Genomic DNA, 25,415 nt, shown 5'->3' with positions numbered 1-25,415 from the left:
AAGCTACATGGTTGCAATAGGAGGGAGAACAGAAGGAGCAAATACAAGACGAAGCAAAGTCTACCTGTGGCCAACAAGGAAAATATTCTGACTTCAGTATACAGTTTTGAGAATACCCCTTAAAACACCCTATGGAGAAGAAAATAAAAGCAATTAAGAAAGCACTGGACCCTTGAAAATGTATCAGAATTGAAATCTTTTTTAGGAATGGTGAACCATCATTGTAGATTTATTCCTAATCTTTCTATAGCGTTGGCACTCTTACATGCTCAAAAAGCACCAGATGTTTCTGGAAAGAGCATCAGAAAGAAACCTTTGAACAGGTTAAACTGGCATGGCAGTCATCTTAGTTCATTTTGATCCCTCAGAAGAGATCATTCTTACCTGTGATGCATCTCCCTACACTATCAGAGAAGTTTTTTCACAAAAGATGGAAAATGGTGCAGAAAGGCATATCACCAAGGACTCAGACTGATTCTGAAAAAGCTTACTCTCAAATTGAAAAAGACAGACTAGCAATCAGCTTCAGAATGAAGAGGTTCCATCAGTATGTTTATGGATGGCATTTCATAATAGTTACTGACCACAAATCCCAGTTGGGCCTAATTAAGGCGAATAAGGCCACTCCTCCCATCGCTTCAGTGAGGGTCCAATAGGCTCTAGTGCTGGCAGCCTATAAGTATACTTTTCAACTTAGGGCAGGCACACATATTTCAAACATGGACATTTTAAGGGATATTTTCCTACCAAAAGTATACTGCTTCCGCCAGTACCACAATTTTCTTGATACATTGCCCGCTTCAATGTGACAGACCAAGTTTTGAACCCAGAAAGGCCGCACATTATCTCAGATTAAGCATACAATCTCCACGGCTAGCATTATGATAACAGGTCTGAGAAAATAAAACCCTTTCAGTTAAGCAAAGATGAGTCAAATTGTGAGGACAGTGTATTATTATGGGGAGCAAGGTAGTCATTCCCATATCCTGGGTGACAAAGATGAAGCTCATGCAATTATATATGGTGGCCTGGGATAGATATTGACATTAAGAATCTGGTCAAATGTAAACAATGTCAAATGCTGCAAAAATTGCAGATTGCAGCCTGAATTCATTCTTGGGAATGGCCAGTTGACCATTGGTGAGACTACACTTTGATTTTTTGGGCCCATTCATGGCAATGTTTCCTGCTAATAGTAGATGTGCATTCGAAATGACTGAAATGAAGTTCTCATCAGCAACCCTCGATAAACTGTAACAGACATTCCCTACACACAGGTTGCTCAAAGTGCTAGTATCCACTAATGGGACTGCTTTCGCTAGTGAAGAGTTCCAGCATTCATGAGAACCAATCGTATTCAACATATTCGACCTGCATCCTACCACCCTACTTCAAATGGGCTGACTGAGAGAGCTGTCCAAACATTCAAAGCCCGCAAAAAGAAAGTCATCAGCCTCTAGACAAATCAAACTAGTCCATTTCCTGATCACCTATAAAATAACAGCCCTCTCATCACCACAGGTGTCACACCTGCCAAGTTACTAATGGGTGATGTATTATCACGCCCGGTCTTGAATTTCCAATTTTGGCAGTGGAAGCAAAAAGGAATGCACAGAAGCATCACAATTCAACAAAAATGGAGAGTGCATTTGCGGTGAATAACCTGTTATATATGAAGAATTAGGTGCTGATCCAAACTGGATCCCTGGAATGGTCGTGGCCAGAACATAGAACATTACAGCGCAGAACAGGCCCTTCGGCCCACGATGTTGCGCTGACCAATTAAGAAAAAAGCAATGACCCTCTAACCTAAACCAATCCCTTTCCATCCATAAACCTATCCACGGACCTCTTAAACGCCCCCAAACTAGGCGCATCTACAACTGCAGCAGGCAGGGCATTCCATTCCCCCACCACCCTCTGGGTAAAGAACCTACCTCTGACATCCGTCCTATAACTACCACCCCTTAATTTAAAGCTATGTCCCCTCGTGCTAGCTTTCTCCATCCGAGGAAAAAGGCTATCACTGTCCACCCTATCTAAACCTCTAATCATCTTGTATGTTTCAATAAGGTCTCCTCTTAGCCGCCTTCTTTCCAACGAAAACAACCCCAAATCCCTCAGTCTCTCCTCATAGGGCCTTCCCTCCATACCAGGCAACATCCTGGTAAACCTCCTCTGCACCCTCTCCAATGCCTCCACATCCTTCCTATAATGTGGGGACCAGAACTGTACACAATACTCCAAGTGCGGCCACACCAGAGTTTTGTACAGTTGCAACATGACGTTGCGGCTCCTAAATTCAATCCCCCTACCAATAAACGCCGAGACACCGTATGCCTTCCTAACAACCTTATCGACTTGATTTCCAACTTTCAGGGATCTATGCACATATACACCTAGATCCCTCTGTTCGTCAACACTATTCAGAGTCCTACCGTTAGCCCTATACTCTACACATCTGTTATTCCTGCCAAAGTGAATTACCTCACACTTTTCCACATTAAACTCCATCCGCCACCTCTCGGCCCAGCTCTGCAACTTGTCCAAGTCTCTTCTGTAAACTGTGATACCCCTCTTCACTATCTACCACTCCTCCGACTTTGGTGTCATCAGCAAATTTACTAATCCATCCTTCAATACCCTCATCCAGATCATTTATAAAAATTACAAACAGCAGTGGCCCCAAAACAGATCCCTGAGGCACAACACTTGTAACCGAACTCCATTCCATCAACCACCACCCTCTGTCTTCTATCAGCTAGCCAATTCCTGATCCAATTAACTAAATCACCCTCAATCCCATACATCTGCATTTTCAGCAGAAGCCTTCCATGGTGAACCTTATCAAACGCATTACTAAAGTCCATATATACCACGTCAACTGCCTTACCCCCATCCACCTCTTTGGTCACTTTTTCAAAAAACTCAATAAGGTTAGTAAGGCACGACCTACCCTTCACAAAACCGTGCTGACTATCTCCAGTCAATTCATTACTCTCTAAATAACTATAAATCCTATCCCTAATAATTTTTTCTAATACTTTGCCCACAACAGAAGTAAGACTCACCGGTCTATAATTCCCAGGGAAGTCTCTATTCCCTTTCTTAAACAATGGGACAACATTTGCTATCCCTTAAACAATGGGACAACATTCGCTATCCAGAACAGGCCCAGAGTCATAAAAAAAACTTGTCCGAGAGAAAAGGATAATGGAACACCTGGACCATTTGAAAAGGACAGAATCACAGTGGGGTACTCCGCCCCTAGTATGCCTGTCAGCGATATTGCTCTGGATGAAAGTAATGCAGCAGCAAGCTATCCCAAGGTAGAACCAAGCAATGTTCCAGTGGGAACTGGAGAAGTTACCTGCACTGATGCACTTTCACAGGTCGAGAGTCCACCCATTGAGGTTCAAACCAAAGTTACCTCTACTGCCGAAGCACCTTATAATGAATTACAATGCTCTCAAAGGATCAGGAACTCCCTGTACCGATTTACCTTATAAGGAGATTGTGCTTGAGATCATTTCTTGGATAATATTGTAATGTTTAATAAGGAATCTAAAGTGGGAGGGATGTGATAGTATGCCCCTTTAAGGGGCAAGCTTTCAGAGGGTCATGTGACCCGTTCAATCAATTGGGCTGGAGTACTTGAATTCTGGAGCAAAGTGTATGCTTTCCTTACCAGTTAGAAGTCTGGAATTGTGGATTACGACAGATGTTATATCACTCTCTCTATATATAGTTACTTCCTTTAATAATCCAATCATTCATTAACCTATTTGGTGGTCACCCATCTTTGCAAGATACTGCAAGCCTGTGGAATACTTTCCATTTGTCTGGAGGAGTGCAGCTCCAATAACATTTAAGAAGCTTGACATCCACGAGGCCAAAGCAGCCAGCTTCATTGGCAGCCCGTTCACCACTTTAACGTGCTCCACCACTAATGCACAGTGCAGGAGTACGTACCATTCTAAAAGATGCACTGCAGCAATTCACCAAGGCTCCTTAGACAACCCGCAATCTCTATCATCTAAAAGGACAAGGAAAGCAGATGCATGGGAATACTTGCAACTTCACTCCAAGCCACAGACTATCCTAACTTGGAATGATATTGCTGTTCGTTCACTCTTGCTGGGTCAAAATCTTGAAATCCCTCCTGAACAACACCATTGTTGGTGTACCTACTCAACATGGACTGCAACGGTTCTATCAGCTTCTCATGGGCAATTAGGAAGAGCAATAAATGCTGGCCTAGCCACTGACTCCCACATCCCATGAACACAGTTAAAATAAAGAGAAAGCCATAACAGAAACGCCGCTTTTCCTTATCCCTCACTACCCATTCTACATACCCATACGTATTCCAGGTGTACTAAAGGGGATTTGTCAGAGGCACTTTTTTTTTGGGTTACATGTTGAGGTGTGCCACCTGCTGACTCAGACAGATGTATAACATCCCATGACACTATTTCAGAAAACAGCAGGAGAGGTTTTCCAATATCCAGACCAACATTTATCCCTTAACCACCAATACTAAAATAGAATATTGGTTTGCTTTGCTTTGCATTACAACAGATCGTACATTTTAAAATAACTTCAATATTTGGGACCTGTTGAGAATGTAAAGGCATTTTATACATTAATTTTCATGACAAAATCCAAATATTCAAGCAGAGCATCCATTTTGGCATGTTTTGTAACATTGTGAGCTTTCACCACCCATAGTGTTACAGATCCAGGTATGTAGATAAATTATGAGATTGTGTGGATTGTGTAATTTTATTTAAAGAGGAGAAAATCTTATAACATTTATCACATAATTCAGTATGAATTGTGTATTAAATTGGAGCTATTTTACAGTTCTCCACTCTTTTGCAGCAACTGCAAATTTGTTTTGCCAAGAAGAAAATTTATCCAACTTTTCATCGCGTTTTCAATGAGGCCAATTGATGTTGTACAAATTCAGATAGTAGAAGCTTCAGAAAACTTTAGAAAGAAATTCATTTTCATCTTCACAAGCTGAGTAGTAATGTGGCAGAACAAATCACCCATTTTTTGTAAAACCTACCTAATTTCCATTCCATTGAGTTCAATGAGATTGACTTTCATAGAAGGAAAATTAGCTGCATTCTCCAAATTGGGAGATTGCCCTGCCAGATTACCACTGAGACAATGCAGATGCAAATCTATTCCACTGAGTTGGGTGAGGTACTTAAACTTTGAATTAAGATTTATATAAAATTTGAAGAATACATGTATTCAGTTTTCCTTTATCCATAGGCAAGAAATAAAAACTGATCTTCCTCTCCTAAAAGCACTTATTACACTCCACCATGCTGACAGCTTCAACACCCAAACCTTCTCTCGAGCCTTATTACCATATGATTGAATGCTTAGGATTTACATGGCAACACCCTACAGAGCTGAAGGTCAGATAGAGGAAGAAGATTGCCTGGGTCTCAATGGCAGCTGCACAATTAACTGGAGTAATTCAGTTAAAGTTCCAAATACTAACCAAAGGAATTTGATTCTCAGAGGTACCTGGGCAAGATTTTCATCGTGACACCAGCAATACCTCAATTTTAAATTGCTTGCCCTTTTTCCAAACTCCTCCATGGCCTTGCCTCTAACTCTGTAAAATATTCCAGTCCTCTGAGATCTCTGCACTCCTTCAAATCTGGTTTGGACATCCCCAATTTTAACTACTCCAATGTTGATGGCCATGCTTTCAGGTGCCTTGGCCCTAAAATCTGAAATTCTCACAAGAACACAAGAAACAGGAGCAGGATTAAACCACATGGTTTGTCAAGCCTACTCCGCCATTCAATACAATCACGTCTGAAAATCGCTTTCAGCTCTGCCAGCCCACCTACTCCCCATATTGATTCTCTGAGATCTAAAAATCTGTCCACCCCCAACCTCAAAATTATTCAACCATGCAACATTCGCAGCCCTCTGGGGTCAAGAATTCCAAAGGTTCACAACCCTTTGGGTGTAGTAATTTCTTTTAAATGATTGGCCCTTTATCCTGAGACTGGAATATTTTACAATGTTAAGAACATGATTATGAATGCAAGTTGTTGATGATGATCTTCAAGAGTGATAATTTTTAAAATTTAATTTGTGTCTGAATAAAACTGATTTACATGTCAGTGGTATTTATTTTAATATAGTGTCGATCCCCACAAGTAAGTTTGAACTATCGTGTTGTGGTTCGAGCAGGACTCTTAGCAAGATTTCAACACCTTTGGAGTTTGCCTTGGAGGGATCGAGCAAATGGACAAAACTATGTAGCCAAGTAGATGCAGGAATAGAGAAAACAAGTATGAAGAATAGTGCAGGAATAGGATGGTGCTTACTGACTCTGAGGCTTCCCTTTTTATCCCAACTGGCAGAGCACAAGACTGGTTAGGAGAAGACTGGTTGAGAAAGAAATTACAATAACAAGAAAAGTATTGTCAGTCACATGAAGGGGGTCTTGTGGTTTACATTAAATTATATAAGGTTCTGGTAGAACAGACACAAGCTTTCACTTGTGGGGAAGAGAAAAGCTAAAGGCTATCAATGTAAGATGGTTCCTGAGAATTCAGACATGGAATTCAGAAGAAACTACAAGAGAGTGGTGAGAATGTGGAACACGCTACCACAGCAATGGTTGAAATGAATATGCATTAAAGGAGAGGTATATGGTGTTGATGATTGTGGAAGAAGAAGAATGCAGGACTCGATATAGAACAGAAGCATTGCATGGACTTGTTTGGCTATATGGCCTGATTTTGTGCTCAAGATAATTCTCTTTTTTGCATTGGAATAATCTGTATTTGGTGGGATGGATGGCAGTGGTGGATGCAGAACTGGATGTAGCCTCCATCACAACTTACAAAGAACTGATGAAGCAACAAGTGATCAAACAGCAAAACAACTTTGTAAGTAAAGCCTGTTGATAATGCCAGCCTTTCCCTTGACAAAGAACAGACCAATAAAAGCAGTAATATCAGTGTGGGAGCAAACTTTCCTTGATCTGCATCTGCCATAATGGGAGATCTGCAAGCAAAGCTCTCTGCCATCTATGTGAATGCAACTTAAGTTGTTACACCTTCTTCAAGTCACCTGAGATTATCTCCAGAAAAAGCTGCACAGAAATTTGACATAGCATGCTAATTGGGCCTGTGACTTTTTAACAAGCTGTTCAGGAGCAGCTGAGGGAAATTATTCATTTTTATGGATGATACAGTCTTTAGGTATTACATTGTTGCTTTGGGGATGGTTCATGTAAATCTACTTCAGGATTTCAAGTAGACATTTTAAAATGTAGAAATTGTTACTGTAACAATTGAAATGATGATTTTATATTCACTTAACTCAGTTAAATTTATATATATGACCCAGATTAATGTACTTAGAGAAAAGTATTTTCAAAGCTCACCGTCAAAAATTATGTATTGTCTTAATGTTTGGAAAAATATAGAACTTATAATTTGATAGGACGTTGTGATAATGTTAAAAATGTTGTCAAGAATGCACTTTAAACAGGATGACCTGACTTGGCACGTGCATTTTTGATGCAATTTGAATGTTGTAAAACCTCCTGTTGATATGGCAGTATTAATATCAAACAGCTTGAAATAAATTTCTTGAGAAGCAGCTTATTGAATTATTTTGTATGTGCTGAAGAACCTTTTCATAGTCCCAATAAAAAATATTTGGGGAGAGGAGATTAAGGTTTATTAGAACAAGTACACATGGACAGGGTCAAATAATATTGACAACACCATGACTCCTGAAATACCAGGACTTTGAAATGCCCTGGAAGAAAAATAAATAGTTATGAGTGTGTAAGATTAGTTGGATATTTCATAATTTCACTTGATTTAACTTTTGAGACAGTAAGAAAATTTTGAAAGCTTTTTCTCAGGAAACAATAATTGAGTAGATCGTGTAATGTCTGTTGACAGCAAAGGCTTCTTATGCTGAAAGCCTTCATTTCTGCAATATTTTCGCACGTGCTTATGGAAATGTCTATTTGATCCAACATTGGATTTTGGTACTATTGGAATGTACAGTGGTCTAAAAATTATATGCTTACACGTCATTCCATGAATAGATTATATTGTAATATATTCTGCTTACTCTTCCTATTTTGTCCCTACAGATAGAAACAGAAATATCTTATCTACTGAAGTTAACTTTACAGGTTGGTGTATTTGTGTGCTTGGGACTGCAAGGGTTAATGTGGGACTGGGGGAACAGTACCGCCCAGATTATGACGTAGAGTCACATGGGAATATTAGAGGGTTGTGGAAGTTGGCATGAAGGTAGTACCTAGGCAGGACTGTGTCCTGTACATAATATATACATTTATATGTATTAATGCATCTCTGGCATTACATGGCTTTTATTCCTTATAACAGATTTTTTCCCTTGCCTGTGTTGTGGGATTGCATGTTGTCTCATGCAGAGGTCTAGAGGTTTGTACGGTTAAACAATAACTGATTATATGTATACAGAATACAGTCCAAACTGAGTACAGGTTCATAGCTCCTTAAAAGTGGAGTCACAGGTGGACAGGGTGGTGAAGAAGGCTTTTGTCATGGTTTCATTGGTCAGAGCATTGAATACAGGAGTTGGGATGTTTTATACAAGACAATAATAATCATAATAAGACTTGGAATACTGTACACAGTTCTGGTCACCCCATTATAGAAAGGATATTAACGCAGAAGATGTAATTCCATCACCCCAGGAATCAGTCTGGTGAACCTTTGTTATACTTCTTCTGTGGCAGGAATATCATAGAGTCATACAGGTTTACAACTTGGAAACAGGCCCGTTGGCCCAACTTATCCATGCCACACTTTTTTTAAACTACTAAGCTAGTCCCAATTGTCCATGTTTGGCCATATCCTTCTATACCTATCTGACCAATGTAACTAACTAAATGCTTTTTTAAAAGACAAGACTGTAACTGCATCTACCACTGCCAGTTTGTTCCAGACAGTCACCATCCTTTGTGTGAAACAATTGCCCCTCTGGTCCGTTTTGTTTCTCTCCCCTCTCACCTTAAACCTCTGGTCTCTAGTTTTAGACTCCCCTGTCTTTGGGAAAGGATGTTGACTATCTAGCTGATATGCCCCATATCATTTCATAGACCTCTATAAGATCACCCCTAAGTTTCCTATGCTCCAGGGGAAAAAGTCCTAGTCTACCCAGCCTCTCTTTATAACTCAAATCATCAAGTACTGATCGCATCTTAGTAAACCTTTTCTGCACTCTTTCTAATTTAGTAACATCCTTTCTATAATAGGGTGACCAGAACTGCACATAGTATTCCAAGTGTGGCTTTACTAATGTCTTGTACAACTTCAACAAGACATCCCAACTCCTGTGTTCAGTGTTCCGACCAACGAAACCAAGCATGCCGAAAGGCTTCTTCACCACTCTGTCAACCTGTGACTCCACTTTCAGGGCGCTATCAGATCTCTTTGATCTATAACTCTCCCCAAGATCCTACCATTAGCCGAGAAAGTCCTGTCCTGGTTTGATCTATCAAAATGCATCATCTCGTATTTATCTAAATTAAGCTGCATCTGCCATTCATCAGCGCACTGGCCCTGTTGCAATCCTAGGTAACCTTCTTCACTGTCCACTATACTACCAATCTTGTGTTGTCTGTAAATTAACTAACCGTGCTTCCTAAATTCTCATCCAAATCATGAATATAAATGATCCTTTATGACCCATTAATATATCCTTCCTTAAGTAAGGACACATTACACAATCCACAATGCTCCAGCTATGGTTTCAGCAAGGCTCTCGAGAAACTTTACCCCTGCACGCAACAGACGTGTCAAAATCAACTGTTAAAAATACTTCTTCAAAATTTATTCTTCTATGGGATGTGAGCACCACTGACAAGGCCAGAATTTGTTGCCCATCTCTAACTGTCCTTCAACTGAGTGATTTTCAGGGCCATTTCACAGGGCATTTAAAAGTCACTGACATTGCTATGTGTCTGAAGTCACGTATAGACCAGATAGGCAGATCGCCTTCCCTGAGGAGAATTTGTGGGCGAGATGGGGTTTTACTGCAATTGGTGACAGTCCCATGGTCGTCATTACTGAGATTAGATTTCAATTCCAAACTTTATTAATTGAATGTAAATGTAGCTGCTGTAGTGGGATATGAACCCAGTGGATTAGCCTGAACATCTAGATTTCTAGTCCAGTGGCAGTACCACTACACTACCATCTCCCACCTGTTCAAAGGACCTGACAAAGGGAGATGTCAAACTGTCAAGGCACGTAAAAGTCCACCCCTTTGAATCTTTGACAGAAAATGTCTGGAATTAAAAAAAAAATCACTCTGTTGATGTAAGACTGAGGACATCCATTACTAAATACTTGTTTCCGTTACCATTTCCATTGACAGCTACAAGCCGTTATAGGCTGTTTGATGTACAAGGGAATTGCAATGCTTGGCATAGAGGCTATAAGGGAGTGTACACTTGAATGTTTGTTATAAGACTTTACGTAGTTGAAGAAGTGTAAATGTAGTAAATGATATTTTAGGAATGAGAATTTTTTTTCAATATAGTGAATTCTGCAATCAACACTTCAAACTTTATTTTATAGAACTTCATTTTATCTCATCTCTGCATGGGTCCTGAGGTCTGTCCATAATGGATACTAGGTGAGCTGGTAAGCAAAAAGAGTGGCATGCATCAGCTGGCATGAGATTGTTATAGGAACTTTAAAGTGGATACAGGTGCATAGAATGGCATGGAAGGTATGAGCAGCCATTGTTTTGGGTACATGTTCACAAGTTGGCATGAAGGATATGAGAGACTGTGGGATTGGGTACAGGGGCAAAAATTGATATAGGGACTAGAAAAGATTTTGGGGTGGATAAAGGGAGACAAGACTATTAATAATTTTCTACATATTAAAACATCAAGAAATAGGGGATACTGTCAGAAATGGAAATAAAAATTAACCATATCCTCATTGAATGGCAGGGTGGGCTCAAAGGGCTGCAGTGGCTTACTCTTGCTCCTATTTCTTAAGTTCCTACCTACCTGCCAATCTGATTAGGAGTAATCTGACTTTATTTAAAATCACCTAAAAGTGCTAAAATGACACTCCTTTTTGATTGCTACTTCCTTTGGTTCTTTGTTACCCTCAGGGTTAACAGATCTTTGGAATAAGTATCCAATTTCTTAGAATCATAGAATCCCTACGGTGCAGAAGGAGACCATTCAGCCCATTGAGTCTGCATCAACTCTCCAACAAAGCATCTTAACTAGGCCCACCCCCCACTCCATTCCCATAACGCCATACATTTATCCCCCTAATTCCCTAACCTACACATCTTGGGACATCAAGGGGAAATTTATTATGGCCAATCCATTGGATTTGGTACTGGGTAATGAACAGACCTGGTGTTAGACTTGGAGGTAGGTGAGCACTTTGGTGATAGTGACCACAATTCGGTTACATTTACCTTAGTGATGGAAAGGGATAGGCATATACTGAAGGGCAGAAGTTATAGCTGGGGAAAAGGTAATTATGAGGCTATTAGGCAAGATTTAGGATACATAGGTTGGAGTAGGAAACTGCAGGGACTGGGAACAACTGAAATGTGGACCATATTCAAGGAGCAGCTACTGCGACTCCTTGATAAATATGTACCTGTCAGGCAGGGAGGAAGTGGCTGAGCAAGGGAACCGTGGTGTACTAAGGAAGTTGAATCTCTGGTGAAGAGGAAGAAGGAGCCTTATGTAAAGATGAGACGTGAAGGCTCAGTTAGGGCACTAGAGAGTTATAAATTAGCCAGGAAGGAACTAAAGAGAGAGTTAAGAAGAGCTAGAAGAGGACACAAGAAAACTTTGGTGGATAGGATCAAGGAGAACCCTAAAGCTTTCTATAAGTATGTCAAGAATAAAAATTGGTAAGGGCAAGATTAGGGCCAGTCAGAAACAGTAGTGGGAACTTGTGCGTGGAGCCTGAAGAGATCGGAGAGGCACTGAATGAGTATTTTTCGTCAGTATTCACGCAGGAAAAAGTCAGTGTAGTCGAGGAGAATACTGCGATACAGGGTTGTAGACTAGACGGGATTGAGGATTTACATAAGGGGGAGGTGTTAGCAATTCTTGAGAGTATGAAAATAGGTAAGTCCTCTGGGCCGGATGGGATTTACCCTAGGATTCTCTGGGAGGCTAGGGAGGAGATTGCAGAGCCTTTGGCTTTGATCCTCATGTCGTCATTGGCTACAGGTATAGTGCCGGAATACTGGAGGATAGCAAATGTTGTCCCCTTCTTCAAGAAGGGGAGTAGAGACCATTCTGGGAATTATAGACCGGTGAGCCTTACTTCTGCTGTGGGCAAAGTTTTGGAAAGAATTATAAGGGACAGGATTTATAATCATCTAGAGAGAAATAAATTGATTACGGATAGTCAACACGGTTTTGTGAAGGGTAGGTCGTGCCTCACAAACCTTATCGAGTTTTTTGAAAAGGTGACCAAAGAGGTGGGTAAGGGTAAGGCAGTTGATGTGGTGTATATGGATTTTAGTAAAGCGTTTGATAAGGTTCCCCATGGTAGGCTACTGCAGAAAATGCAGATGCATGGCATTGAGGGTGATTTGACAGTTTGGATCAGGAATTGGCTAGCTGATAGAAGACAGAGGGTGGTGGTTGATGGGAAATATTCAACCTGGAGTTCAGTTACAAGTGGTGTACCTCAAGGTTCTGTTTTGGGGCCACTGCTGTTTGTCATTTTTATAAATGACCTAGATGAGGGTGTAGAAGGATGGGTTAGTAAATTTGCTGACGACACCAAAGTCGGAGGAGTTGTAGACAGTGAGGATGGATGTTACAGTTTGCAGAGGGACATAGAAAGCTGCAGAGCTGGGCTGAGAGGTGGCAGATGGAGTTTAATACGGAAAAGTGTGAGGTGATTCACTTTGGTAAGAGTAACAGGAATACAGAATATAGGGCTAATGGAAGGACTCTTAGTAGTGTTGACGAGCAGAGAGATCTCGGTGTACATGTGCATAGCTCCCTGAAAGTTGGCACCCAGGTTGATAAAGGACATAGCTTTAAATTAAGGGGTGGTAGTTATAGGACGGATGTCAGAGGTAGGTTCTTTACTCAGAGGGTAGTAAGGGCTTGGAATGCCCTGCCTGCAGCAGTTGTGGACTCGCAACTTTAAGGGCGTTCAAATGGACAGTGGATAGGCATATGGATAACATTGGAATAGTTTAGGTTAGAGGGTCATTAGATTGGTTCCACTGGTCGGCGCAACATCGAGGGCAGAAGGGCCTGTACTGTGCTGTTATGTTCTATGTTCTATCTAGCCTGCAAATCTTTGGACTGTGGGAGGAAATGAGAGCATGCGGATATGGGAGAATGTGCAAACTCCACGCAGTCAGTATTAATACAGTATAAATATTCAAAAAACACTCTAAATATAAACATATCTTTATACTTTTATACAGCATAAAAAACAAAATGCAAAACCGTTTCCAATTGTTTAAAGCAGAATAATACATAATTTCTATTTCACTCTTGCTGTTGCTAGCAATTTTTTTTCCCTCTGTTGTGCTCAATTTCTTTTGTAATTTCTTAAAATCAATGAGTTTGAGCACAGAACTGCATATATTACCACAGCTCAGCTCAAAGGAATTGATGGAAGGGCTTTAAATTAAGCACAGAAATAGTTTTAATTTTAGCCTACGTGAACTACCAATAGTACGTCGACCATTGAAAATCAGTAATCATTAGCAGATTCAGAAAAAGCAAGCAAAAAGGAGAACTCATGTAACAAAGACAGGGACAGTCAATGAAGATAAATTTAAATGAAGGAATGGATTGCATATATCTGGAAATAAGGTTGGAAAAAAGTTTAAAAAGAGTGAAAATGATTCACAATGATGGTGAATAACACTTATTGACAAAAAACATAAGAACATAAGAAATAGGAGCAGGAGTAGGCCATCTAGCCCTTCGAGCCTGCCCCGCCATTCAATAAGATCATGGATGATCTGTCGTGGCTCAGTTCCACATTCCCGCCCTCTCCCCATAACCCTTAATCCCCTCTCTTATCAAAAACCCATCAACCCGCGCCTTAAAAATATTTAGCGAGGTAGCCTCCACCACTTCAACGGGCAGAGAATTCCAGAGATTCACCACCCTTTGAGTGAAGAAGTTCTTCCTCAACTCCGTTCTAAACCGCCCCCACTTTACCTTGAGGCTGTGCCCCCTAGTCCTACTGTCCTTTCTGAGTGGGAAGAGCCTCTCCACCTCTATCCTATCCATCCCATTCATCATCTTATACGTCTCAATGAGATCTCCCCTCATTCTTCTAAACTCTAACGAGTACAAGCCTAGTTTATTCAGCCTCTCCTCATTGCTCAACCCCCTCAACTCCGGCATCAGCCTAGTAAACCTCCTCTGCACTCCCTCCAAGGCCAAAATATCCTTGCGTAAGTACGGCGCCCAAAACTGCACACTGTACTCCAGCTGCGGCCTCACCAATGCCCTATACAGCCGCAGCAAGACCTCCCTACTTTTATATTCAATCCCCCTCGCTATGAAGGCCAGCATTCCATTTGCCTTCCTGACCACCTGCTGCACCTGCAAGCTGGGTTTTTGCGACTCATGCACAAGGACCCCGAGGTCCCTCTGCACCATCGCCGGCTGCAGTTTTTCTCCACGTAAGTAATAATCCTTCCTACCAAAGTGGACCACCTCGCACTTGCCAACATTAAATTCCATTTGCCAGTTCCTGGCCCGTTCGCCCAGCCTATCTAGATCCTTCTGTAGACTCTCCACTCCCTCCGCGCAATTTGCCGTTCCACCAATCTTGGTGTCATCAGCAAATTTTGACACCACACGCTCGGTTCCCTCCTCCAGATCATCTATATAAATGGTAAATAGCTGAGGCCCCAGCACCGACCCCTGGGGCACTCCACTAGTCACCAACCGCCAATCCGAATAGCACCCATTAACCCCCACTCTCTGCCTCCTATTTGACAACCAATCCTCTCTCCACGCTAACACCCTACCCCCAACTCCATGTCCCCTGACCTTCTGCAATAACCTCTTGTGAGGTACCTTGTCAAACGCCTTCTGAAAATCAAGAAAGACCACATCCGCCGGCTCTCCTCTATCCACCGCCCTAGACACATCCTCTAGAACTCCAGTAAATTTGTCAGACACGACTTCCCTTTAACGAAACTGTGCTGCGTCTACTCTATCAAGCAATTCCCCTCAAGATGCCTCGCTATTTCCTCCTTGATGACGGATTCTAACATTTTACCTACAACAGACGTTAAACTAACTGACCTATGATTCCCTGCCTTTTGCCTGGCACCCTTCTTAAACAATGGCGTAACATTAGCCGTTTTCCAATCTTCCGGCACTTCCCCGGAATCCAGCAACGTCTGGAAAATAACCACCAAGGCATCCACTATCACCTCGGCCATTTCTTTCAGAACCCTCGGATGCATTCCATCCGGTCCTGGGGACTTGTCCACAATCAGCCCCTCCAGTCTGTCGAGCATCCTTGAAATTAATCATCCTTTAAACATCCTTCAAATTAAACATCCTTGAAATTAATGCAACTTCGAACTCCTTCATCCTATCAAAATAGTTTCATGATTCTGGATTTAAAATCAATACTGTACTTATTTATTCCAAACATAGAAGCATTACGAGTCATTTACAGTGTAGAAAGAGGCAATTTGGCCCATTGAGTCCATGCCAGCTTTCCATGGAGCAGTCCAGTCAGTGCCATTACCCACTCTATCCTTGTAACCCTGCAAGTTTCATTCTTTCAACTGCCCACCTAATTTCTTTTTGAAATCATTCTTTGTCTCTACTTCCACTGCCTTTGTGGGTCATTATTACTCCCTATATAAAAATAGTTCTCCCTCACGTTCCCCTGCTTCTCTTGTCCAAAACCTTAAATCTGTGTCCCCAAGTCTTTGTACAATTAGCTAATGGGATAATTTTTCTCTATTTATCTCATCTAAACCTGTCATAATCTATCTCTATCAAATCTCCCCAGCTCTAAGGAGAACAATACCAGCTTCTCCAATCTAACCTTGCAGGTAAAATCCTCCACCCCTTTCTGGTAAATCTTCTCTGCACTCATTCAAGGGCCCTCACATCCTTTGTGAAGTGTGGTGACTAGAACTGTACAGAATACTCTACATGTACCCTACCTAGGGCTTTTTAAAGGTTCGGCATGACTTCACTTCTTTTGCACTCAATCTTCTATTTAAGAAGTCCGAGATTATTAACCACATTCAGTGGGAGGAATTTTCCCACCCCGCTCACCACAGGAATCGTAGCAGGTGGGACGGGACCATGCAAAGGTCTGTTGATCTTGGGTGGGATTTTCTGGTCTTGTGGCGAGGACGGCCAGAAATCCTGCCCAGTATGTCTTGCTACCATTAGAGATCTATGTAAATGCAACCCAGGTCTCTCAAGTCCTCCATACACTTCCAAATTATCGCATGAAATCTATATTGCCTCCTTCTATCCCTTCTGTCAAAATGCGTGGCATTTCTTTGCACTAATTATAGCTGCCGTTCTGCCAGCTTCTGTTGGTGTTCATTAGTATCATTCTCACTGTTTACCACTCCTCTGAATTAAAGCAAATGTTGAAATTTTACCCCATAATCCAATATCCAAGTCACTTACATATAACAAAAAAAACAGTAGTCCCAGCATTCACTCTTTGGAAACACCATTGTCTACCATTCTCTAAACTGAAGAATAACTATTTACCAGGCCTCTCTTTTCTGTCCTGAAGCTAATTTTTTAAACCAATTTTTAAAACAAATTCATTCATGGGACAACGGCATCGCTGGCTGGCCCAGCATTTATTGCCCATCCCTAGTCGCCCTTGAACTTGCTAGGCCATTTCAGAGTACATTTGAGAGTCAAGCACTTTGCTGTGGCTCTGGAGTCACACGTAGACCAGACAAGGTAAGGACAGCAGATTTCCTTCCCTGAAGGGCAGTAGTGAACCAGATGGGTTTTACCAACAATCAACAATGGTTTCAGGGTCATCAGTAGATTCTTAATTCCAGATATTTTTACTGAAATTGAAATCCACCATCTGCCATGGTGAGATTGAAACCTGGGTCCCCAGAATAATGGCTGAGTTTCTGGATAAATAGTTTAGTGAAAATACCTGTAGGCCATTGCCTCCCTCTTGACACTCGCCTTCCTATCTAAGAGCCTCCATTTTGTTAATGAGTGTCTTATCAACACTTTCTTACAATCCATATGGACAACATCCACTGCATTCCCTTTATCAAAAAATTTCAATCACATTAGTCAAGCATAATCTGCCTTTTACAAACTTGTGCTGGTTATCCCTAATTAACTCAAACCTCTCCAACTGACTGTTAGTTCTTTTTCCTACTATTGATGTCAAGCTGTGTGGCCTGTAGTTGCTTGGATTACCTGTATGCCCTTTCATGAATAAGAATGTCATGTCTTCAATCTCCTGGCACCTCCCCATAGCTAGGAAAGATTGGAATATTTTGGCAAGTCCTTCTGTGACCTCCACTCTTACATCTTTACGCAATTTAGCATGCAAGCCAACTGGACTAGATGACTTATCCATTCTAAGTACAGTGAGCCTTTACAGTACTTCTTTCCTCTCAATTTTCATCCATCTATTAACTCTATTGTCTTCACTTTTACCGATTTTTCCCTAATAGGGTGCTCCACTTTTTACCACCCATTTACAATTTACATGCCAGTGGAAGATTTTTGGGTTTCTTTTATTTTACATGCCATTCTATTATATTGAAGGCCATTCTTGCAGCCCACTGCACTGCAAAAGCGCAATGGTCTGGGAGACTCAAAAAGAGGCCCATTTAATGGACTTCCCGCTGAGCACCATGGCCTCCATGAGTCTTCAGCCGTTGGATTTCCAGCACCGTCAACTCCGTGCGCAGAGATATATAATTTATTGGGATTTCCATGTTATTAGCAGGCCCGGGTCTGAAGTCTTTGGGCTGCTAGTATCTCCCTCGCTGCCAGGGTTATTTCATTCCAGCAGACTTTACAATAGCTTCCCACTTGCGGGGAGCTGGCGGCCTGACCTAGCTGGAGTGAAGGGGAGGGCAATTGAGACCCCCTTCCCACCCCCCTCCCCGTCCAAACACACCCCCACCAGGAGATCAGGGGAAAGGGGGGGGTGATTCCTGTGCATTGCCAGCTTGGCAGTACCAGTCTGGCCTGCTGGCACTGCCCAAAGGGACACCTTGGGCACTGCCCATTGGCATCAGGCAACTGGCCAGCAATTTGGAGGCCAGCAGTGCAGGTTACTGCAAATGCGCCAAACTCGGCACTGATAGATCGGTGATAGATCAGCACAGTGGGCCGCTCAGCGCTGTGCTGCCAGCCTCTCCAGCAGGAATAGGCTGTGGCACTGATATGCAGCGTGATTCATACTGGTGCACTATTTTGAAAATCCTGCTGAAAAAACCAGCAAGGACTTATTCCATTTTTTATGCAAATTCGACACTTCGAATTTTTTTGGGAGAATCTCATCCATTGTCTCTTTGCCAGTGATATTTCCCATTTTCCTCTTTCGTTTCTCTCTGAACCTGGTATTTGGGCTGAGGTTCTCGCTTGAAGCATTCACCTAGCGGGCATCATATACTTTATATTTTATGTTACATCATATGCTCTATTCTCCTCAACATCCAGTGTGCCCTAGTTTTGGTTCATTACCTCACTCTTATTGGAGTGTACCAAGTCTACCCCTAAATTATCTCTTCCTTAAAGATCATACATTACAGATTTTCCTATCATTCTTTGGTTGCATTTTACCTTGACAAGACACTTTCTCATCCCATTGAAATGAGCCCTCTTCCAGTTTAGTCATTCCTTCTTTTCTGCAACTCTTTAACCAAGTGTTGCCCCCATAGCCACTCGATCCATTTGACCCACTTCATTTCCTAGCACTAGGTCCAGCAATACCTCCTCTCTCGCTGGCCCAAGAACATCCTGATCAAAGAGGTTCTCCTGAACACATCTCAGAAATTCCTCCACCTCCTTACCCTTCATTCTAAACTACCTTAATCGATATTTAGACAAAGTCTCCATATCCCATTCTGATTTCCATACATATTTGCTCCTTTATCACTTCCTCTTACTATTTGTAGGCTGTAGAATATTCCCGGCTAATAATACCCTTTTTGTTTCTCAACTCGAACGAACTGAACTCTGTCTTTGTCCCACAAGGACATATCACCTTCCCTGGTAAGTATTTCCACAACACCTCCATTTTCCTTCCCTATTTTTTCTGGAATTATTGTGCTTAAATTTATTTTATAAGTAATATTAAATGAAGGAAGATCCAACTTTTTCAAACTTACCAACACAGTCACATAATGGAAATTCCATCTGGGCCTTTTTTGATGGCGTATCCAGCAAGTTTTTAGTTGGGGTATCCAAATATTTCAGTGGAGATTCCAAAAATCCACTGAGAGAAGGGGTGAGAGGTGCATTTTTTGTGGGAGTGCCTTCTTCTGAAAGTCCCTCTATATTTTCTCCAGAATAAACTGTTGATAGCACAGTGATCGCACCAGAGGTTTCAACCTTCATGTGTTTTGAGGATCCAGTCAGAAAAGAATTATTAAAACATTTTGTACTTTCTTGAAAAGTGGAATTAGTTTTGTTGTTTATTTTGGTCGATTTGCTCTCATGCTGTTCATGAGATGCATTATTTTGAGAAAACAGTGCTCGACTGCTCTGGTCAGACTGATTAAGAAATGAAAGCTGAGGGCCAGTAGAAGGAGTCTGGTTTTCATTTGGTTCTACCTGAGATGTTGAGTTATTCTGAGGAGTAAACTGGAATTGTTGTGATGTAGAGCCTGATTCAAATTCTGCTTCAAATTGTTTTAAGAGTTCTTCAATTTTTTCCTCAAAGGAGCGAGGACTATGTCCGGACACATCATTTTGTTGTATTTGAATAGGTAAGGAGTCTGAATTTGTGTGTGGATCTTTTTCATCTGCATTTCTGGCAGGGCTATTCTTCAGTGAAGATGATTGTGGATATTTTTCAATGTGTTGCTGAGACAGGAAGGAATCTGGCCTGGAGTTACACATTTCCTGTGACACTGACCGATTAAAAGCGGGAGTCTCCTGAATATTACCTGACTCACTACTATCTGTCTGTTTCTGCGGTGTAACTTCAGAAGTTGGTTGACGTGTTACCTGTATCTGCTGTTCTTTCAGAAGATGCTGTTGAGGCAGTAACTGTGTTTGATGTTCCCCTATTCCATAGTTATTCTGTATTTTTTCCACTTGCTGGAACCCATCCAATACTTGTTTTTGCTGAGGTAATGATTGATGCTGCAGACTTTGTTGCAATTTTGTCTGTTGCATTTGTTGAAGTTGAAGCAAGAAAAGTTGCTGATGAATATTTTGCGCCTTTTGAAGCTGAGTTTCTTTACGCTGCTTATGTGTTGGTTGTAATTTCTTCTTTTCTTGTACCAATTTCTTTTGCTTCTGTTTTTTTACATGTGGCTGATGTTGTGACCACCATTTATGTTGCTCGTGTAGATGGTTCTGTTTTTGACTGTGTACTTGAAAGAGGCTGCGTTTATGGTGTAGATGTTGTTGTAATGCTGCCTGTGTTTTTTGGTGTTTACTCTTCTGATGCATCTGCATTTGCTGCATGGACTGGGGTGACTGTTGTTCAGGTAACATTCCATAAAATCCAACTCCAGTTGACAAGTTGGAAAATGCCAGTGACGAATCTTGTTGGGTCTTTATGCCTGCATCTTCATGTGCAATTATGCTTGGCATTTTATACAATGGCAAAGGATATTTGTTACTATTGTTACTGTCTAATAGCTGCTTTAACTCAGTCATAGGGTCATTCAGTGAAGTAACTGGCTGATTGGTATTGAATACTGGCATGTTTCCTTCAGCGCTGGCTGCATCACTCCTGTGAGCAGAGACTTCATCAGTATGTTTTATAGTTGATATTGAATTTGAAAAATTATTAAATGGATCTTGTAATGTTTTCATGGCTGGAATGTAGTGAGATTCAATCTGTGCTGGTTTTTTTAGATGCTCCCATGAAGTTTGCACTTGAGACTGATATTCCGGGAACATTTGCTGACCGGGCTGCTTTTGTAGAGAAGGGTGCCTATTTTGTGGCTGCTGATTGAGGCTGTCTTGCAAGTCCTGAATGGCATCAGAAGATGTAGGCAAAGGAGCATGGTTTTCCTCAATAGAACAAGATGAGGCATCAGCTATTTGAGAGGTGCTGTTAATCTGTGATGAAGCTTCTAGAAATGGCTGTGGAAGTGTTGATGATAGCTGTGTAAGGGCTTCAATGGCAATGGCTGTCTGAAGACTTATGTTTTTCTCTTTTGCAATGGTCAAAGCACTCTGAGAATATTGAGGAACATCAGAGGAATCAAAAATGGATGTTTCCTCTAAAACAGGCATGTGATTTTGTAAAGCACCATTTTCCACAGGTATATCACTGATTTTATCAGAAATTTGTGAAGTCCTGTTCTGTTCCTCATTAATAACAGCATTTATTTTTTTCTGAAGCCATTCCAAGTAGTCTGGGCATTCTGGCCCATCACAATTGCAGTTTGGTGGTTTTTTCCCATGGTTTTTTGCAAGGGTCCATGCAGTGGTCAAAGTGCTCAAATTATCATTCAGAGGGCAATCATCACTGCTGTTATTAATCTCTGGGTTACATTTCTCAGTCAAGTTAATCTTTTGTAAAGGCTGACAGTTTTGTGCTGGTGAATTATATGAAGGTATGCTTACCACTGTTTCAGGGAGTACAGTTAACTTTCTAGCATCATCCAGAATTACATTATCCCTTGCAGTTGCCAGGTCTTCCTTCACATGGTTCCTAACTTGGTTCAGTATTTGAGTTGTCTCCAGGTTGATGCTTCCATTGGGGTGTTGAGGGAGTCTCTGGTTATCCATCCACTCACTTGGTTCCACATCAATGGTATGTCGTTCTTGACTACATACTCCATTAACCAGACTTGGTGCCATTTCTAATCTTAACCTGCTTTCACCAACATGGTTGGTTGACCCCTCTTCCATTTGGTCTGTTCTGGGGCCATCCACTGAGCTCCCTTCTGAACCTGTCTATAGAACAAAATAATTGAATATGTTAAAATTATAGCATATTATTTTTGAATTTGTAATTGCATGTGTTCAAATAAATACTAAAGGTTGATGCGAAAGGTAAATAAATTAATTTGTATCAGTCAGTAAATTGGTCAAAATTACTCACAAAACTAATTCTGGTCAACATACTCCCTTGTCCTCAAGCGATGCTATTATCAATTAGCCGGAAGCTAGTAGCTGGAAGCTATTCTGACTCTAGGGTTACAGAAGTACTTGCACACTACTTATAGTTCAATCAACTAATCTTTAGCTGAAGCTCACAGTTTAACTGTGCATTGACTATTCAATTTGCTTTAAGATTAATTTCAAATGGTTTTGGTGTTTCTTTGGGACCAATTGTTTTAATTGTACTTGTTCCCATTCAGTGTGGTAGAATTTAATATGCCAGTTATTATCAGACAGCAAAACTTAATTGATCTTCAAATGAGAAATCATAATGAGCATATTCCTTCTCAAAATAAATTGTTAGCTCTTGGAAGCTTGAAATTAAGGAGAAAGTTTTTTTTAAATTAAACTTTCACTGTGACATTTTATCACTTCGTGCCATGAATTGAGCATTTTTAACATTATGAAAGTGACATCGCCTATTTCAATTTTAAAAATCTGTAATTGAAATTGGATGTTGTTAATTTGAAACAAAAAAATTAGACAGTGGCAAACAACAGCAAAATATAATAGCTGAACTGTATTAAGTCAAGATTAAAATAAAAGTCAGAGCTATATGTATTTTAGAAATCAAACTGTAAAACAGATGCAAATGAAAATATGTCAATAAAAATATTTTATTTTGGTTAATTAATTTTTCATTTTTTGAAGTATACAGTGGCTATATTGAAGACTGTTGGCACTACGTGGTAGGGATCCACACCATCCAAACTAGACAGATTCCAAGTTTACACTCTGGCTGTGCCAAGTTAACTGCTCATTGCAATGTTTGGCAACTCAGTACGGTGTTCTCTCAATTAAAAAAAACACATTTTCAAGAACCAATGAAAAATAGTATTGCACTAAGGAAAGTATTGTGCATGGTATTCATAAAGAAGTTGGGAACCACTTCCTGTTTTGGTCATTTGTAACTGAGAACTAAAAATAGATTGTAAAGTTTGCATTTGTGCATGGCTGGAGTTCATCCCATTTAATGTTTGCTCGGTCAGTCAGCTGCAGTTTGGAAATGGTTGACAGTAATTGCATTTTAGTGAACTAATTGAGCAACATTAACCCTGTCTTCACTTGTTCCCCAACCTGAGTATAAACTTGGGTTGTCTGTCTAAATATTACCACTACAATTGAAACATTCCTCCTAGTAGTGTGGCACAAGATTAAAAATTCTAATTATTCTGAAAATTGAGGACATTACATGTGATTAAACATTACATTATAAATATTCACCTTTCAATCTGATAATCTTCGATCTTATCAAATTCCCCAATCAAAAAAAGTAATTAAAACCAATAAAAACGACATCCACATTTGTTAAATAGTCAGCGTTATCTTATTTCAAATGAAGAAATCCATTCATAAATGTATAGCCACGATGGTGAAAAACTGTTCCTGGAAACACTAACTGCTCATTTGCTAATTTCCTAAAAGAACTGTCAAAACACTTTTATACCATGGGCATGATCTTACTGGTTCACTGCGCCCATTGATAAGTGTGTGAGGTGGGAATATCACATGGGAGACCAAGAATCTGATTCACACCAGCGCCATTTTACTGTAAAAAACAGATTTTGTGCCAGGAAAGGGTGTGAAGCTCATTAGCATAAGACTCCCTGTATCTCCATACAATTAATGAGGTTTGCACAGCTACTTCACCCCACCAGCAAGAACTAACGTCAGCAAGAATCACCGCTGCTCTGAAATAGGGAGACCAGGCGCTATGACCATGCCAGGTGGATCAGAGGCCATTGAAACTCCAGGATATGGATACATAGTGTCCATCAGCCAGTGCCCACCTGACCCTGGCAGTGCCCACCTGGCACCCCAGTGGTGTCCAGACTCTGTAAACTAGGGCGGTGCCAAGGGGGTGGGCTTAAGTGTGTGTCGGGCCTGTGGGACTGTGATTGGGGGGGGGGGGGGGGGGGCGCGGGGGGTGCTATGACAGGGAGTTCATGCAGGTAGTGGGCCTATGCAAGCAGGGGTTGCAGAGGGTGTTGTGATGGGGAGGGGGTGTGGGCATGCCTGTGATTATTGTCAGTGTGGGGAGGGTAACAATGCTGATGAAGGGGAAGGGACTGATGTCTGTGGGTAAAGGGTAAGAGGAGGTCTCCCGCTCCACCAGCAGATTGTGGTGTTTGAGCACACAGAAGCTTAACTTCATAGGCATATTTAAGCCACCCCCCCCCCCCCCCCCCCCCCACCCCCCAAACCAGGGCAAAACTCTCAGCTGGCAAAAATCTGGTAGAGTTTCAGAAATTTGCAGTGCCAAGCTTGGTGAAAATACTAGCATGGAGGACTCCCATTTTCTTGCAGTGCTGCTATTTAGGCCGCGATCTTACTGGCTTATATCACTGGTCAATTGGCAAGGCTGGTAAGCGGTAAGATAGGGCAAAAGCCAAAAAAATCAGAATTATGCTGGGATTTTATCTCTCACAATCTTACTGGCATTTATTTGTTGGCAAAGTATTTATGATATTATTTAAATGTTAGTACTGAGTCCCAGACACTATTGTCCAGGCTCACTTGGACTTACCCCCTCACTGTTCAAAGTCCTGTAGCATGTATGGTCCTCACCAGCAAATGGAAAAGGGGGAAGGGCTGGTGGGGGGGTAATTACAGAGCCTAGAATCAATTATTGTGTCCTATCCTATCTGTTCACCTTAATATCTTGAAAGTTTTGATCAAAACACGTCTTAAAGTCAAAATTCTGGAGAATACAACTTGTTTGTCTACTTTCTCCTCGCAGTTTAACCCTTGGAGTCCAGGTATTAATCAGGTAAATTTAGACTGCATTTTCTCCAAGATCAATGTATCCTTCCTAAGGTGTGCTGCAGACTGCTCGCAGTACTCAAGGCATCATCTACACTTTGTATTTTAGTCCTCTCGACTGGCACGGTAGCAATGGCGAGCACTGCTGTCTCACAGCACCTGAGACCCAGGTCCAATTCCTGGCTTGTGTTGCTGTCTTTGAGGGTCTGCATGTTGTCCCCATGTTTGCATGGGTTTTCTCCTATAGTCCGAAGATGTGCAGGTTAGGTTGATTTGGCCATGC

At 41.3% G+C, this 25,415-nt stretch overlaps 1 protein-coding gene across 2 annotated transcripts in view; it reads right to left on the bottom strand.

The window, feature by feature from the left end:
• The window catches only part of tet3 (tet methylcytosine dioxygenase 3), a 350,637-nt gene that overhangs the window by 89,452 nt on the left and 235,770 nt on the right, over nucleotides 1-25,415 (bottom strand). For both annotated transcript variants that reach the window (XM_080217173.1, XM_080217174.1), the window contains one exon: nucleotides 19,411-22,162. In XM_080217173.1, the coding sequence (XP_080073299.1) occupies nucleotides 19,411-22,162 (2,752 nt within the window). The remainder of the gene's footprint in view (nucleotides 1-19,410; nucleotides 22,163-25,415) is intronic.

Source organism: Carcharhinus amblyrhynchos, chromosome 34 (genome assembly GCF_965287045.1).
Source record: "Carcharhinus amblyrhynchos chromosome 34, sCarAmb.v2.hapA, whole genome shotgun sequence".
NCBI lineage: Eukaryota > Metazoa > Chordata > Chondrichthyes > Carcharhiniformes > Carcharhinidae > Carcharhinus > Carcharhinus amblyrhynchos.
This window is presented reverse-complemented; position numbering and strand designations above follow the sequence as displayed.